General features: G+C 38.7%; 2 protein-coding genes across 4 annotated transcripts; both read left to right on the plus strand.

Moving 5' to 3' along the window:
- Positions 1–328: 328 nt before the first annotated feature.
- Positions 329–11,885, plus strand: os9 (OS9 endoplasmic reticulum lectin). Of its 3 annotated transcripts, none has more exons than XM_074679342.1 (15): positions 329–532; positions 945–1,127; positions 2,006–2,069; positions 2,159–2,235; positions 4,778–4,876; positions 5,077–5,278; positions 6,511–6,666; positions 6,760–6,872; positions 7,036–7,096; positions 7,254–7,336; positions 7,419–7,622; positions 7,705–7,906; positions 8,313–8,480; positions 9,010–9,119; positions 10,667–11,885. In XM_074679342.1, exons 1-15 carry the CDS (start codon positions 383–385, stop codon positions 10,802–10,804), a joined length of 2,010 nt encoding a protein of 669 aa, XP_074535443.1. In that variant the 5' UTR covers positions 329–382; the 3' UTR covers positions 10,805–11,885. The 3 variants fall into 3 exon arrangements, with proteins under 3 accessions (XP_074535443.1, XP_074535434.1, XP_074535452.1); XM_074679333.1 differs by having other exon boundaries at positions 6,757–6,872; positions 10,667–11,884; XM_074679351.1 differs by lacking the exon at positions 8,313–8,480 and having other exon boundaries at positions 6,757–6,872; positions 10,667–11,884.
- A 789-nt stretch (positions 11,886–12,674) lies between these two features.
- On the plus strand, positions 12,675–16,982 carry c1galt1lb (core 1 synthase, glycoprotein-N-acetylgalactosamine 3-beta-galactosyltransferase 1, like b). The gene is made up of 4 exons (XM_074676858.1): positions 12,675–13,187; positions 13,332–13,601; positions 15,215–15,879; positions 16,226–16,982. Exons 2-4 carry the CDS (start codon positions 13,376–13,378, stop codon positions 16,544–16,546), a joined length of 1,212 nt encoding a protein of 403 aa, XP_074532959.1. The 5' UTR covers positions 12,675–13,187; positions 13,332–13,375; the 3' UTR covers positions 16,547–16,982.
- Positions 16,983–22,460: the final 5,478 nt, after the last annotated feature.

Here is a 22,460-nt window from a genome sequence, read left to right on the forward strand (position 1 = left end):
ACAAATACCAAATTATATACGAATTTAGATTGTGCTGATGTTTTATTCAGCCACTTTCCACTTGAAAAACAAATCCATCCCCTCTTACAAAAAAACCGCATAAAGACCAATAAGTTCAGTGTCTTCACGTACCAATGTGATTTAATTTTATATAAAGATGCACGTTGACTGCTGACATGTGCGTTGTAAAACGATGATTTCTGATTTGGGTGTAAGCACCGCCCATTCACCCTGTGTCTACCTCGGTCTATCTTAGAGAAGGAAGATTAGCCTATGACAGAGCAGCTGCTCTCGTATTGACCAATCAGCTGCCACCATGTCAGGCATACTGTGTTTTGTTGCTGTCAGAGACAAATGGGGGTTACCGAGGAGAGAGTCAGTCATGGCTGCTTCCTTGGTATGGTGGCTAAAAAGATGGTATGTGGTCCTATTAACTTGCCCCCTCTATGTCTCGGCTTTCTTAAATTTAGAGGAACTGAATGAGATGAAATATGGGATCCAAATTCTTCCCGATCCTGTCATCTTGGGCCAGGTGAGTGAATGTGTTTGAGGAAGCTAACTGTTAGCATGCTAGCTCGGAAGTAGGCTACTGCAACCTAACGTGAGATATCTTCTCTTTCATATCACGAAAATGAGAAACGTGTTGTAGGTTGGCAAGAGACAGTCGTAGCTTTAGTTGGATATGTTGTTTGCAATTGAAATTCGGAACATTAATTTAGACAAGTGAATACTGGCGCTGTTTACAAGTGATCTACGCAGCACCGTTGTTGGCAGCTGTTGCAACAACCTCACTTTCTTCAGCTTATATCACTTTCTCAAGGCATTCAATTTATAATTGAGACGATAACTAAAAACCCGATTGGTAACCATCTTCATTACTTAACTCACATTTGAATTTGTCACAACTAAAGATGTAATGTATGAAATTAACTTTCTTTCGTCAGACCAAAACAGAGGAGGTTATGATGGTGTCCAACAAGTATAAGCAGCTGTATGAGTGTCGACTCCCAGCTTTGGCTGTACGCTTTCATCAGGATGTGACATCTGAGCCTGAAACATCAGGGTACACCGGGCCTGACATCCCAGACCTTCTCAGTCCAATGCACAATAACCAGTGCTTGATAAAGGTAAGTTCTCAATAGCTAGTTATCAATTATTGCTCTTTTTAGAAATTTAACTGAAACTAATTGGTGGCAATCAAGTTTCTTTTATGCTCAATATATTTTATTTTCATACAACAGTAAATAATTTATAAACCATAAGACCTTATACCTGAACCAAAAGAGTTGTAAGATTCCTAAACTTGCCTTGAGTGACAGTGAAGTAGCTGTCAGTCACTTCTCTAAAAAACAAGACTAGAGAAGTATGTGGGCCATGCTCATATTAGAGTTCCTAGTGTAGTATGAGATTACCAGGTCAATCCTCTTCTCATCGTTCTCCAAAGGGACAGATTGTTGCAGACATGGGCACACCGAGGTATTAACAGAGTAATTACCTGATAATGACAGCTCCTTTTTTTCTAATTTGTCACTCCGTGCTACACAAACATGTTCCTCTGTATGTACAATTAGGTTTTAGTACATACTGTACCGGTGTCGTGTGAAGTACATCATAATTATTGAGGCCTTGTGTTATACAGAGGGAGCTGAAGTTTTTAATGGAGTGTAATTGATGATCATGCTATAAGGAAGAAAACAAAAACTGAATACTTTGCAATTAAAAAAAGGCTTCCAACAGAAGATAAACTGTATGTAATAAAAAAAATTTCTTTATTTTTTTTGTCAATTAAACTGTGCATAACAGCATAAAAAACACAGTAGTAGTATATAATGTAACCTGTAAAACACTTGTGTCAAATATGGTCACAACAGACCACATCTTTTACATTCATACTTGGGATATTATTAAGGAAAACAGCTTTCCTGTAATTGTGAATTATGAGGACTATCAAGATGAATATAGCCGTTTACTTTTCAAACATTCTTGTTGACTGTGCTTCCTGCAGACAAAGGACTGGTGGACATATGAGTTCTGCCATGGTCAGCACATCAGACAATACCACCTTGAAGGTGAGAGGGCACGTTCTTGTTTTGTAATTTAGACTTCACTTGTTTTTTCACTCTGCCTGAGAACCTGTCTTCATTTGTTTTCGCCCTAGACACAGAGATCAAGGGAGACATCCTTTTTCTGGGTTATTTTGAATCTGAATTTGATTGGAGCAATGAAACGGCAAAGGTAAAGTTACATAAAGTTTACTGTTTCTTCTATCTATATTATTATTTAGAGCAGTATGCTTGTTAAATTCATTTCTTGGTAGCAACAACTGCACAAGTTAAAATTTTCTGACAAAAATGATGTGAGCACATCAACTTTTTCTTGCATTAGTTTTTGTTCTTGTCATTACTATGTAACAGCATGGATGGTCAGCTTCCAACTGCTGTCATTGTACCAAAGTGAAGCTAAAGTATTGTTAATATTTTACACTAGGTTTTTTTTTTTTAATCTTGGTTCAGCAGATGCTCACTGTTAGGAGAAGTTCATAAACTCGTCTGTTTCTGTAATTGTTTTTATTTCCACATCCGTCCCCCAATCATGTCACATCCCCTCTTATTAGCATGAGTCATTAAATTTATAGGGACCCTAATACATGATATGACATCTTTAGCATATTGTATAAACATTTCTAACATTTTTTTGTATGAGGCAAAAAAAAAGAGATCTATATTTTGAGTGGGTGACTATAATACCAGGTATGAAAGTGTGTCTGGCTGATCCCTTCAGATACCCTGGCCTGATTTTGCAGCCCCAAAGGTTTCTGCAGGAGACACTTGTGATGAGATCTCACTTTCAAGCCTGACAAGCCTGACATGCCTGTAACAGCAAAGCTGCTGTCACTGTCATAATCCTTTAAAATAATAAAAACAATCTGGTATTCAAAGTGACCAGAATAACTGTGGTCATGTGGCCTACTAGCACAGACAAGTTGGCCATAGCTCCCTGCACTGATATCATGTCACAAACATAGTTTGATTACAAAGCCTGATATTCCCGTACAGTTTCCGGTTGTTTATTAATTAAAAGGACACCACAGCAGACCAGAGTCTCTGCTTCAACGGCTAAAAGTCCCCATCATAAACACTCAGATTAACATTGTTAAATATCTGTTCTGACTGTGCAGGTAATGAAACACTTGCCTGATTTCCTGCTCATGTTGTGATGGCATGTGAAACATTACCAAGTTTTGCATCCAGTAGATATAAATCAACTTAACTCAGGCTGTTTCTGTGACAAGAAACAGCATGAAATCTAGACATCAGATTTTTATCTGATTGTCTCATCTTAAAAACATAGAAGAAATATTTCCATGTTTCAGGCTCCATGTAGATATAAAATGGACAGGCTGAAATGACTCGAGTAGGAGTTGTTAGGAGATTACTATCTGTGAGAGAGTGAAATAGAAGTTTCAGAAAATAGGAAGTGGTTTAACATGAGAACTTCTTATTAGATTATGATTGGCAAAAATTGCTCAACTAGAATACAATCCACTTTTATTAACACTTCAGAATAAAACATCAAATCTAATAAGAATTTTGAATAGAAACAAAGCGGTGGTGTATTTCTTTGTTTTACTGATTTCATCATCATATGATATATTGTATGACAGACATTAAATGTAGGGTTTGCAGGAACTTTCCTTAATTGTTCATAATCTCAACATTCAAACTGGGCTCCTCCTCCTTGGGACAGCGCCAGCAGCAGCGCACACCAAAAGCGGGTGAAAGTTCAGTTAAGCTTCACCCTCATTTAGGAAATAGCTTTATATATTTGGTGTTTCATTTTGCTTTGGTTGTGTCTTTCTTCCTCCGTGATACGTCCACGATTGTAGCTGCTCTGATTAGCTTTCACTCACAGCCATTATCATGCAAAGTCAATTGAGCACTAGGTGCTCTGTGACTGGCTGATGTAACCATGATTACTCTCTTCCCAGCAACGTCCCAAAACAACCAAAATATCAATATACAGGCAGCAGAGAGGGTTGAGACAGACAGAGACACTTACAGACATTGACAGACATTGAGCAGGATTATTCCTGTTGTAATTTACCTTTTTTTTTTTTTTTTTAAGAAAAATCCTGCAGACCCCACCTTAAAGTGTCTGCTCATTGTTAATTGTGTTGATGGGTGAAAACAAAAATGATGATCACTCCAACAAAACAGTCAGTTACTTGCTTTCTCCATTGTGGAACTTTCAAAAATAACTGCACTATTTTCACAATGCCTCAGTTAAATTAAGATCATGTCAAAAACTACTGGTCCACACAACAGGCACTTGACCTCCATCTCCTTTATTTCCATGAGCATGTAATACCAAGGCCGGAATAGATCATACCAACTAAAGACAAGACATTTTCAGAAGGAAAGACTTCAATGTGAAGAGCAAAACAAGTCATCACTGTAGACAGAAGAAACCAGTAGAGCTTTACACCCTTCCATGCCACAAATTTTCACATTTAGATTTTGACTAGCTGAGGCATGTTGCTGCTTGTTCTGCCGTTGAAGGCCCCTGCACAGCAAAGACCTTAACTTACAACAAAGCTCAAGATATGCATTTACAGACTGCTGGTGTGTCTTTGGTGATTTTTCACTTAACCATAATGTAAAAGAGTTTTGCAGCTGTATTTGACATCAGACGCAACACATCTCAAGTTTGGATGGTGCGCTGAGCCCCCGTGTCCAAGAAGATTACAAATATGTTTTTTGTTCCCTTCATTCCACAGGCATCCAAGCAGCACAGGCTGAAGCGCTACCACAGTCAGTCCTACATCAACGGCTCAAAGTGTGACCTCAATGGAAATCCTAGGGAGACTGAAGTCAGAGTAAGATATTTCAATACAAGATGTGTTTGGATTGCATGATGTCTGTGTGGTTTTGTCTTTTTTTCTGTTTGGGCTGAGGTAGCAGAAGTTTTGTTGTCTTAAACACAAAGAGGTTAAGGTTAGCATAAAAATAACTGTTTTAACAACTAATGCACAGGCCTGAACTCAACTGGACTCTTGTTTTTTTAATATGTACACAGTTCATGTGTGAAGAAGGTTCCAATGACTACATTGCCCGAGTAGACGAACCTCAGTCGTGCCGTTATGTGCTGACAGTTCACACCAGCCGCACCTGCCAGCATCCATTCTTGAAGCCACTGTCCACTGCCAAGCCCCAGGGCATTGTGTGCCAACCTGCTCTAAGTGCCCAACAGTACATGGACTACGTAAAGGCTCAAGTCTGTAAGTTCACAAAAATGAAGGTCACTATTCAGCAGTTTTGAAGAAACTTTGTGGTTTTTCTGGAGACTAAACTTAATCTGAGACCATAATTGAAAATGTAGTGTTGATATCAGTTAAAGGTCCCATATTATGCTCCTTTTCTGCAGTTAAATATGGATCATTGATGTCTTCATGAAATGGTAGTAACATGTTTTGGTCCAAAAAGCCAATAAATCAAGCACAGCAGCATTGTTTCCAGGCTCTCATAGCCCCTCTGTTCAGAACGCTCTGATTTAGTGGGCGTGACCTTCATATGTAAATGAGTCACTGCTGATACCGCCCCGCTCTTCCACATCACTGAGAGCGGCGCCACTAGCCCCAAGTGCACAATGTTTAGAAAACAGCGAAGCCCGTTTACCTAACATTACAGGCTAAAACAACAGGCTAACCACAGCTACAATTAGCATCCTGAAGCTAACACAGAGACAGGGGGACACTGAGGAAAAGCTCTTACATCTGCTCCACAGCAAACAGCATTTAAAATACTCACATTTCCAGGGTCCGAGGTTTGTTGGCAGATGGTTGGTAATGCGCCTGGATTCAGGACCAGTCTATTCACTAGCCCTCTGTTGTACTGTCCAAAGTTGGAAAAGCAGTCGGCTGTGAAGTGACTAGCACACACATGCACAGTTTTACTGAGTGTAGCTGGCACATTTCTTTCATAAATGAACTCTAGCCACTTAGTCTTGTCTTCTTCTGAGATGGGAAGCTTGTGCATGGAACTATGTTGCTGTTTACAGCCAAAAACAGCCACACTCCTCTCCCGGCTGCTGGAGAGATTTCTCTCCAGATGAGGGGAGAGGAGTGGGAGGGGAGGGGGTTCGGGGGTATCTGCTCTGGTGGACCAATCAGGTCAGACTTGCTCCTGTTTGGTCAAAAAAGGGACTCGCTGACGTTGGCTAATCCCGGGTATTCAGCTCGTTTTTAGGTCAGGATTTTACATTCACAAGCACTACTAAATACAGGTTTTGTCATTAAATATCACATTTTGTGGGCTGGGAGGAAAGCCAGAGACCCACAAATTTCACTAAATTACTTAATAAAGTGATTTTCGAATAATAAGACTGACTATAATTAATTACAGTAAAATGCAAATTCAAATGTGATATTTTCTGTCATATAATAAAAATTACGATGTTTTTTTCCATTTTTCTCCTTCTCTTCTTCTTTTCCTTCTTTCTGATTCCTCCCAGCGGACACAAAGCGTAAAGTGGAGCAGATCTCGGAGGAGCTGAGGAGTCTTGATGAGATGCTAGCAGGAAATGAAAGACCAGATGGAGCAGCAGAAGTTACAACAGAAGAAACATCACCTGAAGCCAATGACGACTCAGCTGGGCCTGAAAAAGAAGGTGTGTTTCACTTGAATAATTTAATTTTCATGTTAAAATATGAGGATTCACATTTTTTCTGTCATGAATGACATGCCTGTGTATTGGCAGAAGTTGCTGATCTGTCCAAGGATGCTGGGTCGGAGGACGGAGGGGACTCTGAATTCTGGGAGGGGGTTACCAAGCCCAGGAGTTCAAAAACAACAGCGTCTCAACAGGACAATCAGGTCAAAAACCACTTCCTCGAATCAACTTGAGTCCCTTTGGTTGAGCTTGATAAATTTAAAACAGTCAAGTTTTTAATCCATTGTCCATACCAAACACCCAACACTAGAGGGAGCTGTGGATTAACACTTTCTCATCAATCCACATCAATTTTTTCCTTCACAGGCAGCAGATGATGACTATAACTCAGTGACGGACAATGAAGTCATTGAGGACGGTGAGGAAGGTATGACATATGCAGCCCCCCTGTCACACACAGGAACAAGAATAGAATAATTTTTGGACAGTTAATCTGAGTTGAACAGTTTGAAGTCCACACCTTTTTACATGCTGCCATTTAGTGTTAACTAAGGGCTTGTTTTCTGCCTGTTAACATCTTTCAGTTGAAAAATTCAACTTCAAAATCATCACTGACCCAGCAGACTTGATGAAATTTGTTCAACACCTCAAGGAAAGTAACAGGAAGGTCAGTGTACGTCGTGATTGCTGTGATACTTTTTGCATCTCTTGGAGTGTATTTTTTTTCTCAGTGAGGCTCATGTTCACAGAAAGCCCAAAACCAAGTTAAAAGTCAAGGAGAGAAACCAACAAGCAACGAGGCGACAGAGAAGCTTAGAGAGGATGAGAGAGATGAAGATGAGCACCTGCTTCAGGAGTTTGAGGAAGAGATGACAGACCTCTCAGTGCCCTCGGACAAGATCGAAGAGATAAAGGAAGAAATGCAGAAGGAGTTTGACAACATCATAAATGAGGTCAACTAATGGTGACAACGTGTGTTGAAATTCCCAAGGCAGAGCTGCCACGATGACTTGTAACATTCTCTCTGTTTTTCAGGCCCAGCAGGAGTTAGAGACAGAAGGTCTGAAAGGGGAGTTTGATCGCACTCAGGCCACACAGACACTGGAGACTACTCTAGACAAGCTCCTCGATCAGCTGGAGGAGAAAGAAGACCAGGACATGGAGCCCCAAACAGGCGGAGTTCAGAGAGGCAACGATCCAACCAGAGGCAGCCCAAGCCTGGCTCCAAAGCAGCCAGGTAACCAGGCAGACCATCCCACTGTGGTTATGCTATCTGTGCACACTGCATCCATCATTCTCACTTTTCATCCATATGCAAAGTTCTTGTTTGTTGTGACATCTTTTGTCCCAAAGTAAAAACAAACATGTTAATCCACAGAAAATGAATACTTTTAGATTTATATTTTGGGTTGTTCCAATTAGTCAGAGGCCTTCTCCTGCTGCCATGAATATATCTTTGGGTAATTTTGATTAATCAAAAAAATGATGAACTCACTCACATTAGTTGAAGTGTATGACAGTGCTAAATGTAAAATGTTATCCATCAGTCGTTCTTGGCTCCTGCCACCTCCATCTTGTGGCCCTGCTGACGGCTTTTGCGGTGAACTGTGTTGTTTGTCCCCTCTTTTGTCTCGTCACCGCAGACCAAGCAGCTGACGACCATGTTAAGATCAAAATTACTAAGTATAAGACGGGCAGCAGCCCAGATGGGGAGGTCAAAGTTCAGGAGATGGGCGAAGGAGATCCCCAGTGGCAGCACATAAAGGACGTGGTTAAAGAACAGCTAGAGAAAGCAGGACTGAAGGCAGAAGGTACGAGGGGGGAGTGCCCGAAACACTCAAGGCCTTTTCTCTCTTCCATCTGTAATCTTCAGCCTTTTCCTCCTCTCCATCCTTGTTGAAAAGAACACTACTATCACTACGATTTTCAACTTAATACTACAGACATAGCATTGAGACAGTATTACGTCAAGAATAGAAGTGGTTGCAAGAGAGCAGTTGACCACAAAGGCTTTTACGGACAATCCAAGAAGAATTTTGCCAAAATTAGTATTTAGTCACCGGTGTAGCGCTCTCTATGTTGTAGTCTTAAACACAGCTGTCCGACAGTCATAGGTGCAAAACACCTTAGACAGAAATTTGTGCTTCTGTTAAAGACCAAGGGACATGAAAGGTGTGTAATCCATGTGTGTTCTTTCCTTTCCATCCACTGTTGTGTTTGGTCCATTTTTCTAAATATTTGTTTCATATTTCAACATTTTTCTTGTTTTACTTTGAGAAAACCAGGAAGAACACTTGCTCAACTGGCAAGCCCGTCTTTTCTTCTGCTTTTTCTCTTCAGGTAAAATTGAGGTGAAGATCTTGACCAGGAAAAATGCAGAGGAGGCAGGCGATCAGTGGTTATCTGAAGAGGATACAAAGTCCTTCAGGGAGCTCCTCATAAATCTACTGGTAATTTCTGATGTCAAAAAGGCTTTTTTATTGGGTTCACTTAGATCCTTTAAATGTGAGTTGCGCAGTCATATTGTGTTAATCTTTATTCACGAGGCAAAACACACAGCATACATCTAAAGTCAACAGACACAGGTGTTATTGTTACATATTTGCCTTCCCGCTTGAAGTGTTGAGCAAATCATTCATGCATCGGTCCGTTGAAGCAATGAGTGGCACTCCGACAGATCTGACTAAGTATGTTATTATACTGATTTGAAAAGATTATAGATGTTTTCTTAACTTAAACATTTTTCAATGAACACAAGTCATTTGTCTCTCACTGAAACTTAAAGGTACAGTGTGTAGAAAAGAAAATATTTGACCACATTAAGTGTACAGATTAAAACACCTCCTTGCTCTTCTCTCTTATCAGTAAAAATACATAAGCAACAGTGGACTTCTGGAAAAAGTAGCTTCTGTGATGCCTTACTGGTCATATTTCATGATCGAATCATAGATCAATACAAGAAGGCCTTTTGCACACAAAAACTTCTCACTTGTGCAGTTTTGACTGTCACACAAAAATGGCCAGTATTAGTTTGTTCTGTGCTTCTGTAAAAATATTACAATACTCTGTAGAAGAGGACCTACCCCCTGTAAAGACACTCAAAGCAAATTTTAAGTAAAGAAACAAAACAAAATACCCTCAAACTTTTATATCCAAGTTTTTAATGCACTGATTTAAACATAATTGTGGGTATTATGTTCAGTTTTTTTTTTCAGCATTAGTTTGACATTTGTTGGAACCAAATTTACTGTTTCTACAGCATAAGCTGTTGTTCAGGATTAAAACACTTACTATATGAAAATTTGATTTAAAAAAAAATCTAATTTAGAGATTATTTTTCTTTGTGAGATGTTAATTTTCCATTTATACAGCAGAGGGATAAGAGAAAGAATAAACACAACAGCTGCAACATGAACAAAAAGTAGGCCTTTTACAATGGCCCTACATTGACCCATCAAGTAACAGTCACTGAGCACCCATGGTGAAATGAATAGCTGCCAGTAAATTATTTGAATAAGTAATGAGTTATAGGTTTCAGGTTGACTGGGCTAGTCTCTCACTTTTTGTTGTGTAATATCCCTTAGCAAACAACCTTGTCTGCTGTAAAGAAATGCACTCTGTGAGATAAACTCTTAACCTACGGAGCTATTCCACACAAGAAAAGCCTTCCCTCTGTGAGGATGATTACTATTGTGGCTATCATGTACAAATTTGCTTGACTCAAGACGGAATAAGTAAGGATTTGGGTGGCTTACCACTGCTAAAACCTACATACCTTTGGGAAACCACAAGCTTACTTCAGTCTTCCTTGTCTGCCTTATGTGTCTGAGTGTGTGTTGTCTCTGACATTCAGCAGAATAGCATTAGAGCTGCTGTGTATGTTACTAGATTTTTTAAATATACATATATATATTGAAACTTTAAACTTTTAGCAGGTAAAATAAACATATGTAAATCGTAGTTCTGTTTTAACCCTTTTGTCTCCTTGATGTCACAGACTGGAGGCACAGAAGAGGTTTACAAAGAGCAAAAGAGGCAACAGGAGTTGGAGAACAACTATAGGTTTGTGTGGGGAGAGTCTCAGGAGGAGTCACAGTCATCCAGCACCTCCGACTCAGATGATGTGGACATTTGAGCTCGTTCAGAGCATCTTTTTGGACGATGAACTCCTGTGGAGCTCAGCAGAGGGGAGGACTCTGAGGGACAGCCTCAGATTTGAAAGATGAGCTCACATTTTTCAGATAATGCTGTTGAAAATCACTGAAAATATCTACTTACCTGTTTGCACATTCAGAACATGTGTGTCTGTTTTCATTAGGCAAAATGTGCCTGTAGGAGGCATCGGTTGTATACTTTATGTTGCACAAAGCTGCAACATTTTAGCTTTACTGGAGCAGATGAATTAAGTTATGCATTTCGTCTTTCTGATTTGGGTTCAGTTTTGGTAGAAAGCTGGAAAAAATGGGGACATTATGTACCTTTTAATACGTTTTTCAGTGAATTCTCAGTATGTTTGTAGCTACTTCTTTAGTTTCAGCAAAACACAGTGCCCATCATAAAACTACTACTTCCATTCATCCAAACAAAACCAGGCATTTCTCAACTTCAACAAAAGGACAAGTTTTTGCACGTTATTTTTTACTGATCTGTGGATGTAGGAACTAAGATGTGAAACACAAAGGACATCTTAGGTCTTATTAGATCTATATTTCAGTACTCAGCTTCCTTCTCTGTACTGCAGCTCCCTAAAGTGTCCAAAATTAAGCTGAGACTCTTAGAGATATGTGCATAAACTCATGATTTGACCATTCCCTTAATTATTGGCCTCACCTTAAGTTGCAGTGTGCTGTTAAAGGTACTTAAAAGAAAATTCAGAAGAAGGCATAGGGAGAGTAATATTTAAAGTGATTATCTTATTTCTGACAAGGACTTCATAAATTTGATTTACAGTTTAAGTAAGAAGAAAAAAACAATGAGAGCTGTAATTTTAGATGGCTTTAGTGTACAAAAGTAATAAATCCACACACAACTTTTGTAAGCATCCTTCTGTGGTGTACTTTCAAGGGCTGAATTTGTAAAGTTTGTGAATAATTGTGTCTGGTTGGGACTTAATTTGTACATAATTACTGTGTTAATATGTTTTTGAAATGAATTGTTGTATATTGGCACAAACTAAGTAGGGCTTCAGTTACCTGAGTAAACATATTCAGTTTTCTAAATGTTCTTAGTTGTATATGAAGCTTTATTTCATCGTGCACCTAAGTCATTAATAATGAAGTATTAGCCCCTCTCTCACAGAAACTCTCTTATATCTGGGATGTAATTTAACAGAGACTGGTGATATGTTCTAAAAAATGAGTTACTTCATGGTTGTCAAATTTTCAACAATACTTATCCCAGGTAATCAAAGGAGACCTGGATAATTTTGAAGTTTGAAGACTCTTGTTAACTTATTCCAGGTGTACCATAAAACTGCCTGCTTACAAAAGAGGCAGATAATGCAATGACAAGGTCCTTTGATGGTTTTGAGTATGCTATAAGAAACACTGACAACAAAGTATGTTTTTTTTATCTTAAAAGGGAAACTCGTGAGTCTCCTTACATTAAATAGCTTTTTGGTTGTTATGTCAGAATATCACAATAATTTTATAGATCTGAGTGTATGGACTGTAAATGGCAAGTTTTGTATTTTGGCAATTCTTTCCTAATTGTATGCAAGTAATGTGACTGACAGATGAAACTACATTTTAAGTGAGAGGAAACACATAAAACTAAAAATCAAATATTTGCAACTAAAGGCCATAAGCTGTTCTATAGATTTATAAAGGGTAACCTTGTAGTTCATCGTTCATCAATCGAATTTTGCATGCTATCTGCTGCTACATCTAAATAAGTGGTTCTGTTTGATAGTTTTACGGTCTGTGAGCAAGACACGTCAGTGTCAGACACTAAGCTTTTATTTTGAAATGTTTTACCGGAACTAGTGATACATTCGGGCGGAAGTTAGCAGCTTGATAAGTTGGATGTAGTTGTGGCAACGTCCAGAAATGGTGTTGTGTTGATGTTTTAGACCATTTTAAATACTCTAAATTAGTGGGGTTGTCTCGGTTATTTCAGTGAGCTCTATCGATCGACTAAGCGTGTGATATTTCCGCTCCGTACATCGACAGGCTCTCTAAGTGAACACAGAAGTTGACGTCGGCAGTGTCGGATAACGGACTAGCCTGTTTGCTAACGCGGATTTACCCTGACACCCATAGATGCCAGGAGCAAAGTATTGTGGAATGTCATTTTAGTTAACCCTTTTTGAATTGCCTGGAGATTTTTATTCGACGTTTTTATTTACTCTGTGGCTGTTGTTATACCATTAATCCCTTCAAATTTTGTGCGACAAGGTGGGCTTAGGGAGAAAATCGTAATGTCGTAATCGAAACTAGCCCCTATTTCCAGGAAATGTTCTTTTGCCAGTGAAGTAGCTGTCGGATAAAACAGCTGTCATGGTGCCTGCATTGCTGCTGGTGAGTAAACCCCACCTTAAACAGGGAGTGACACAGAGCAGTTCTCACTTTGTCATGCAGGGTTGTCACAGTGACCAGGACGACGAAGACACTCCAGTTTCCTTTTTTGTAAAAGTTCCCTCCATGTACTCCTTCCTTGTTCAGTTTCAGTCGAGTTGAGCGACCCAAGGTGAGACACCTGGTCCAGCATGAAGACCCTCGGACCCCGATTCTCTTTCTACGCTGGTTTCGTGTTGGGAACCGTATCGCTGTACGTATTCATGCGGCAGGTATGGTTTGAGAATACCTGGTCAACACTGCAGGCCACCAGTCTTTCCCAAATCAACCGGTACCCGAACGGACTCGATGAAGAGAGCAGGATATGGAAGAAGGAGAGGTCTGCTCTTTTCAACATGATGCATCCCCATCATACAGGTACAACTTCATGGAAGCTTGGCTGGTAGTCTTATCTGTAATAATTAAGAGCATGTCCTCAACCAGGTTCTTGAGGTAAAGGGTTAAAACATGATCCAACAAATCATATTGGTTAATGTTCCAGTTTTTCCTGGACTCCCTACTTAGACTAATACATTTAAATTGTAACTTTTTATCACACAATGATTGTTTTATACAGAATATTGTATCTTCCTCTTCACTGTGGAAGTTGGTGTAAAGGGGAAGTTCAGACTGAGATCATTTCACATTTCAGTCATGTAATTAAGGGTAAAAAAAGGGATTATATATTTTAGCCCAAAGTACTGATTTCTTTTATGCTATGGTTTTACGGAATATTGTTTTACTAGTAAAAGTATGAGACTAGAAAAATGTGAGTTTTCCCCTGGTTTTTGGGTAGGTGTAAAATATACTTACCACCTAACTTTGTTATTGTTTAAGAGGGATAGATTTTTATTGGCATACAATTATTCAAAGTATTGACAGTCCCATATTTGGGCTGTAAAAGATTGAGAAACCTGTTCTATATGTACCATATGTTGCTGTGTAAGTAGCCTGATTTTCTGGTGTTTCCAGTTTCTGCTTAAAAATGCCACCAACCAAAACTCCTTAACAGGATCTTAAAAAGCATAAACAGGCCCTATGACAGTACTGTAGTAGTGGATATGATGCAAACTTGACAGCAGGGTCCAGACAGTCACTTGAAATTTGCCTAAACTCTACTTTTGGTTTTCTTGTAGAACTTTAAATTTTGGGTCACTGACAGTAAGTTTATCTTAAAGGAGCAGTGAGGACTATCCAGAAAAGCCTGTGTTTTTTTGGATAAAGGCTTAAGTTCCCATGAGCAGTAGCACCCACTGTCTTGAGGATGTGACTCTTGCCAAGGCATGCATTTGGCAAAGCAAGGCATTCATGCTGAAGCAAATGCATGGAAAGCAGATGTTCTTTTATAACAATAATTTCTATAACGATAATGTTAAGTTCTTTACTAGTCAACTTTTTACTCAGTTCGTGTCTGCAATTTGTAACATTAGTAAATCCTTGTTATTTCCTACCAATGTGCATCTACCAACTCCAACCTCACCGTGCAGAGCCAATGTAACCTCACTCTTCATTTTAGTGATATGCTCTCAAGTCTGAACAGACCACTGCAGAATAACTGCTGCATGAGGGTTGGAATGAACATCATCACAGACAGCTTAAACTGTGTTTAAGCCCTTAGCCCGTGCTCTATCACTCTTCTTTTTAGCTTTCTTTTGTCATTTTTTTTTCTGACAGTTCAGCTCCAGTCACTACAAAGTTGATTCAAGGAATCCTTTTCAGCAGAGAAAAACACACATCTCTTCTTTCATTGTCAAGCTCAGCCAGGCGTGGTGTTGTCATAGAGACTACTATGTGCCATAAATCAATCCTATCCTGAATGACCTGGACAGGGAACCTGAGAAATAGTATTTTAGAAAGTACAGATGGTGCGGACAATCTAATTTTAAAGCATGGATTACAATCAGGAATATATAAATATATCTTTGACCTGTACCCTCAGTATTTTTGATGTAAACATTTTGTGATTGTTTATGTTTGTTTCTTCTTACCAGGAGAAGACAGCCGAAAGGCAGATGAGCTCTACAAAAAAGTGCGTATCCTCTGCTGGGTGATGACTGGACCAAGTAACCTGGAGAAGAAGACCCGCCATGTGAAGTCTACTTGGAGTCGCCACTGTAACATTGTGATTTTCATGAGCTCTGTGGATGATCCTGACTTCCCCACGGTGGGATTGGGGACAAAGGAGGGTCGAGACCAGTTGTACTGGAAAACAATCAAGGCCTTCCATTATGCTTATGAGCATCACTTCGATGAGGCAGACTGGTTCCTCAAGGCTGACGACGACACCTATGTAATTGTGGACAACCTGCGATTGGTTCTTGCTAACCACACACCAGAGGAGCCAGTTTACTTTGGACGAAAGTTTAAGCCCTTCACAAAGCAAGGCTACATGAGCGGTGGCGCAGGCTATGTGTTGAGCAAAGAGGCTCTGCGTAGATTTGTGGAAGGATTTAAAAACAAAGTGTGCTCTCACACTAGTTCAGTAGAAGACCTTGCATTGGGACAATGCATGGAAAAAGTCGGGGTGTTGGCAGGGGACTCCAGAGACAGTGTGCACAGGGAAACATTTCACCCGTTTGTCCCAGAGCAGCACCTCACTGCTAAGTTCCCCAAGAGCTTCTGGTATTGGAGCTACTGCTACTATCCTATCTCAGAGGTAAGTTAGGAAATTATCATTTTCATTTCAACCAATGAAGTAGTAGTGTCTATCCTCGGACAGATTTGTGGTTTTTGTTATGAATGTAGATAAATGTGGCTTATTTCAAATTGGTTTTTATTATGTCCCAGCTGAGCAATATTTACAAAGAAAACCAAAGAGCATTAAGCAGCTTCATTATAGAGGAGACACCACCAAATTTACAGGAAAATATTAGTGTAATGTGTTTCACCTCATCATAGATATCTGACCTTATTTATTCTCACCTCCTGACGTTAATTACATTTGTTTTGTGAAAATGTGCCTCTGAAATCTAACATTACCTTATTCTCTGTTTTTTCCACAGGGTCCAAACTGCTGCTCAGATCTTTCAGTGTCTTTCCACTATGTGGATGCCACACATATGTATGTATTGGAGTACTATACCTATCACCTGCGTGCCTTTGGTTACAGCTACCGTTACCAGCCCCCTGTTCCAAAAGGCTACAATATCAAGACATTAGATCACTGGGTGACTGGAGAAGGGAACAAAATGCCACCATCTCAGGAGAAGGGACAAAGTGTAGACGGTAAGAATCCGTCCAGGAGTGAAAATAAAAAGGATACAGGTCCTGGTCAAGGAGCTGATAAAGACTTCCCTGCTGCTGAAGCTGGCCATAAACTATAGGACTGCTTGAGTGTGTGAAGAAAAAGTATCATTAGGAATAGTGTTTTTAGGTGTTTGGTTAAACATTCGGATCATTTTGGTTTTACTCAAAGGAAAGTAAAACTCTACTTTGGTTTTAAACAACCCCAAAAACAAGCATGCTGGCAGAGGAGTCCCCGTTTGAAGCACTGTTTCAAGTGTACTTGAAGAGGTGATTTCTCCCAGAACTTAAACCCTCAGTTTTGAGGTTCATTGTCTTTTTTCTTTGTTCTTTTTTAAGACAGAGTGTTATCTTTTTAAAGGCAAGAAAATCTTTCTGCAAACTAAATTCATTTGAAAAATTGCTCAAGTAAATTTTAAACAAAATCTGTATCAACCTGAGAATTGATGTTCTACAACTCTAAGTTGAGTTTACTAATGTTTTATACTTTAATTCATTCTTAAAAATTCACCAAAATTGGACGGACCACTCTGCAGGGTGCTGTTACTCTTATTTTGCAGGAGTTGTTTCCCTTTTTTGAGTTGTTTGACCTTATTTTACCATGTGTCCTGAAGGGCAGTGACACTCAGTTTATTTAGCTTGAGCTAATGGAAAACTGTTGGAATAATCAGAGAATAAAAGAGGAAACCAAGATGCAGGGCAGCAGGATCTCTGAAAACAAAGTGCCTAACCCTGTGCAGCAAGTTCACACTCACTTCAAAGGGTTTTGTAGATAGCTGTGGTATGGACATCCTGATTAAATACGAGTGTGTCATTTGTTTAATTACAGCAGGATTTGGAATCCGGGAGTTTAAAGGCAAATGTCATATTTGAACATAGTATTTGCTTTTAATTTACAGACATATTATCTGTTGTTTGGCTTTCTGGCTTAATCTAGTCCTGTTGAGTGATCAAACAAATTCAAGTTAATCACGGCTACTCTGTGATTAATCATAATTTATCACATGTTTCCCTTGGGCTTAATTAAGGGTATCAAAAGAATTAATCTATTGAAATGCTACAATTGACGCACATTTTGTTTGTAGTAGTGCTGTCAAACAATTAAAATTTTAAAACTGATCATTTAGATATTCATTTTTAATAATATTATAACACTCATATTTCTTTTTGCATGAGTAAACAGACTCGAGGAAAGAGGAAATATTTTTGCTCTTAACATCTTTATTAAACAGCTTTAACAGGTCAAGTGAACAAAAAACTTTGTGCTTTTTGAAGGAGCCTTGAGAGGAAACTTTCAAAACATTTGTAAAGCCTGTGTCATCAACAGTATTAATGGGTCTTGAGCTTGTTGCAATGCACTTTGCAGCTGCCGATTTGTCCGAGTTAGAGGCCATCACGTTACATGAGTCTGGTTTGTTGCAAGCTGAGAAACCCATTGGCCAAAGTGATAGAAAAGAGACCTCCTCCCTGCAGAGTGTGCATAATACTTTATGTTGGTCAGCTATTCTGTCTTTTTTGTTTGTAGTCAAATCTACTTGGACAAACTGCCCAGAATGTATTGCCAGATACATTTGAAGGGATTTTGAGTCATTCTGTGCAGCAGATTAGTTACTGTTATTAAAAAAACGATCAGATTAATCATGATGATGATGATGATGATGAATCTGCTTTAATGTGTTAATTTTGACAGCCCTAGCTTAATCACATAACTGTTTAACTCTTTAAACAGTATTTTGAATCTAAAGGAGACAGTGAATACAGCTTTAGGGATATTAAATTTAGCCATGATTTTGCAGCCTTGGAGGAGTTTGGGAGAACAGGAAGAAAAACGTAAATACATCGATCTGGATAGATTTTGAAATGGTTGGTCTGTGTAACCCACTCATTTTCATCCCTGCAACATTGGCCTGATACCAGATTTGATTGTCGTTGGTGCAGTCTCACCTATAATGGCTGGAGATCATGGTATTTGTACTTAGTTTTCTTAACAGTTAAGAGTAAATATTTTTCTCTTTGTTGTGCAGTGCTTTGTGCATTTAAACTGGTTTCTGCCTCTGTTGGTAAGCAGGGCTGTTTTTCACCTTATTGGAATAGAGTATGCCAGGCAATATCTTGCTTTTCTGTTTTCAAAAAACAGAAAAGCAAATCTTCGCACGCCAACTCACAGAAATCTCAGACAGTGTCACATCATATAATGCTGTGATATTTAAACATGGCCCGTGGTTTTCACATCTTAGTAATAAAACACAATCTCCTGTAACTCACTTATCTGCTTTGACTGAAAGTACGGCTGCCAGCACATGAACCACACACTTGACAGCTCCCTGCGTTTGACGACTCATTAGCTTGTGCCTTCAGAAATGAGATTGTACGGGCTATCAGCTGCACTCGTGACTTTGCACTGTGACTTCATGTGATGAGAGAGAAGTGTTAAATCTGTCCTGTGGAGGAGTGAATGACTGGTTCATGGTTATTTTTTTAATGGGAAGATCTAAAGATTTTGTTTTATGTGTTATTTGACTGTAAAGCTGTCAGTGTGGGTGGAAGGCTTTTTAAATAAATGATTTTAGGAGAATTGAGTTAGAATTCATGTTGTGAGAGATTTAATAATAATTATCAAATCATAAAACTGGCTGCAGACTCCAAACAGGATTCAGTTATATTCAAAAATGTATGAGACATTTGCATGTATCTGTATTATACTGTTTTTCTTTTGACCACTTTGACCTTTTATTGTTTTCAAAGGTAACACATCTGTTTTGTTACTAATTCCCAAGTATGCCTTTTTTTTTAAGAGTTTACACAGTTTCCCCTCTGTACTCAGGGGGCACAGAGCTTGTCTGAAGTCCATTTAAACCAAATTGTCGTGTTTTGAATCATAGTTTCTTTTAAATGAATGCTTTGGTTTTTATAACTGTCAGTAAGAGAGGTCCACAGGCTCTTATGAGCCGTGCATCAAAGCCCCACTGCCCAAAACACCTCAGAAGTTTTTAAGAGGTCAGTCCTAGGTCACATCAGACAATCTACTGCCCACATCAAACGTCCAACAGCAAAAGGTGTACAGTTCTGTTAATATTTTAATGTATTTATGTTGGTATCAATATGTGAATGGAGTCAGGACCTTTGAGTGTGACAAGGAGTGTGTGGGATTGTTTTCACTGAGCGGTACCTTAATCACTATAAATAAATGCATATTTTATTGTACATTTCTGCTTTTTTTTTTACATTTGTTCACTTGATATTGCGTATCACATTATATAAGATTAATTCCCAGTGACAAAAAAAAGCATCTGTGCACGAGATACATGTATGACTGAGACTGAGACACACTCCCTTGTGGCTGTGAGGATTTAGAGGCACAGAGATTGTGCAGACCTGTTGGCTCCTCTACACAGTGCGTTGAGGTCTGAGGGAAGAGAACAAACAAAATATTATTAAGGTTAAAGCAACAAAGACTTGTTGACAGAGAGAGAGTTGACAAAGGATATGGGACAGTGTTTTGTATATATTAATATTTTTTTTTACCTCTGCCTTCCACGGTTAATTAACCGGCTCTTTTTCTTTAGGTATTCCTCAGGGCATGGAAGAGTTAGACCTGTTCCAAAAGAGAGCTACTCAGAAGTTGTATGCTTATTTATGCCTCTGCATGTGATAACAGATGGTTGGATTTAGTATTTACAGAAGGGCTTTTTAAATACAAAGTCTATCCTGAAGCGCACTGAAATCGGTCATCATGCTCCTTTCTCACTGCAAAATCAAGAAGGTGGTGTACAGTATTGTACACAATCTAGTTTTCTGCTCATGGATGTTGACCAGCTAGCAGCAAAGTGTCCAGACATTTTACACAAATCTGACACTTGGAAAAAGGAAATGCTGTGAACAAAACACATTAACAAGGGCATGTTTTACACCAGTGCTGGAACAGCAGTGTGAGCTGACTGGTTAACGTGAAGGTTTTAAGGAGTGGAACTGAACAAACCCACACAATGCTAAAAGCAGGTTTGAGTGCATTGTTCACTCACTTTTGAAAACAGTTTAATTATGCCTGGGTATGAGTGTATGACAGGAGGAGTGACTTACTAAGTTATGAGTTAAATCTAACACACATCTTTCATCAAAACAAAGGCACCACAACAATAAATCGCCAATAGATGATTCCTTAAGTGGACTTTGGCTTGTTATGACAGTTTAACAAACACCAGCAAGCATAAGTTTAACAGGGTAGTGCTCACAGAGTCAGTGCGGAAACATCCAACTTGTGGATTTTACTTGTTTTTTTTTCTCACAGACAGTTGCTGGCATCAGCTTGTGTGGAATAAACACCTAACTGTATTTAAGATTTGAGATTTTCTTCTCATAAAGTGGTTAACTTTGGTAAATTGCATATTTCAAACTGGCCCCAGGCTTTGCTGAACAAACATTCCAGCGAATGTTCAAAGGTGAGATGACATAAAGTCCAATAATATACTATATGTGTACTAAGGATTCCTTTTAAGCTCCGCTGAGGAGATTTTAACTTTACAAAACAAGCTGAAATTAACAGTGACATCTTTTTGACCTACAAGACTAAAAAAAATTACCATCAATGATAAAACTGACACTTTTTAAAACCATTTTTAATTCTTGCGACCATGATGAGGTGAAAAGAATGTGAACTGAAGTATTTGCTGCATGGTCAATCAAAGTTCATGTTATGATTACAGTTGAGGGTGTATTTAACGGTGGGATTTGCTCGCTTCATTTACATTTTATGTAAACTCAGGCATAAAGAAATACTGTACAGACTTTAATATCCAAACTGTATTGCTTAGCTAATAGTTTTTTTAATGATGAATTTCTGGCCCTGTGGTTGAAGTCACGCACCTTTTTTCTGGCCCAACAGGTCAGTGAGGATGTGATCAATGTGTCCTGTATGAGACAGACAAAACACTCAGTAACTTATTTCATGCTGTAAAGCTGTGGGTGAGGTACTTTAACAATTAAAAATTGAATGTGTGTGAGCACCGTGGTGGCCTTTAAGTGCGAAACACACAAAGACAAGAAATTGTAAAAACCGAAAAAGAAAGGCAACGACTAATTAGAAAATGCAACAAAAAAGTGCAATAACATTTAAGAAAACAAAAATTAAATGTGCAGATATAAAAAAGAAGGAAACTTGCTAAGTTAAGAAAACTTAACAGAAAAACAGTATGTTCTGTTTCTGTTGTCAAGTTTTCTTTTTTACTTATGTTTTGCACTTTTGGGCATACATCAGAGACATTGCGAAATTTTGACCTTTTCTTGTATTGTGACTGCTGAGATGTTGTGTTCACACTGACTGACAGTGAAACTAACTTTCAAAACACACTCCTTTAAGTGGTAGTGTGAGTCTACGTTTTTTAAAAGTTAACTCCAATGATGTGACTGAAAAAATAATAATAAATGGAGATGATCTTAAAAAATAAATAAATACACTATAAAAAATAACAAATTAAAAAAAAAATCAATTTCGGATGACATCACCATGAATTTAAACTTCAAGAAAATGTTGTCACTTCATCATTTTCTCCAAGAAGATATGCTGTATTGTGAATTTAAGATATCAGTTATTAACCTTTTAGCTAAATTTTTTCATGGTTACTCTCAACCCACAACTCCTGAATAGTTATCTCTTATCAGACAGCCAAAAGTGAAAAAAGTGAAAAGAAAGAAAACATGAGTTTGTGATGTAACCTAGATTCTTACTTTTTCTCAGCATAGGGGTGTTTTTATAACCTGCAAAGAAAAGAAAGAAAAAATGTGTTTTGATTGAGATGAAGAGAAATTTCTGAATTCCTTTAAATTGCTGTAGGATAAGATGTGTCTGCATCATGTTACTCACTGTTTGGTTCAGCAGCACTTCTCCCCATTAAACTCACAAAGCTGTCATAGTCAACGTCATCAAACCTCTTCAGCTCTGTATCTTCACTCACGCAGCACTCTGCTTTTCCCTAAAACAGAAACTAAGATATTTTA

This window comes from Halichoeres trimaculatus, unplaced genomic scaffold (genome assembly GCF_033239565.1).
Source record: "Halichoeres trimaculatus isolate MK-OKI-2021-1 unplaced genomic scaffold, fHalTri1.1 fHalTri1_scaffold_1, whole genome shotgun sequence".
In the NCBI taxonomy this organism is placed as follows: domain Eukaryota; kingdom Metazoa; phylum Chordata; class Actinopteri; order Labriformes; family Labridae; genus Halichoeres; species Halichoeres trimaculatus.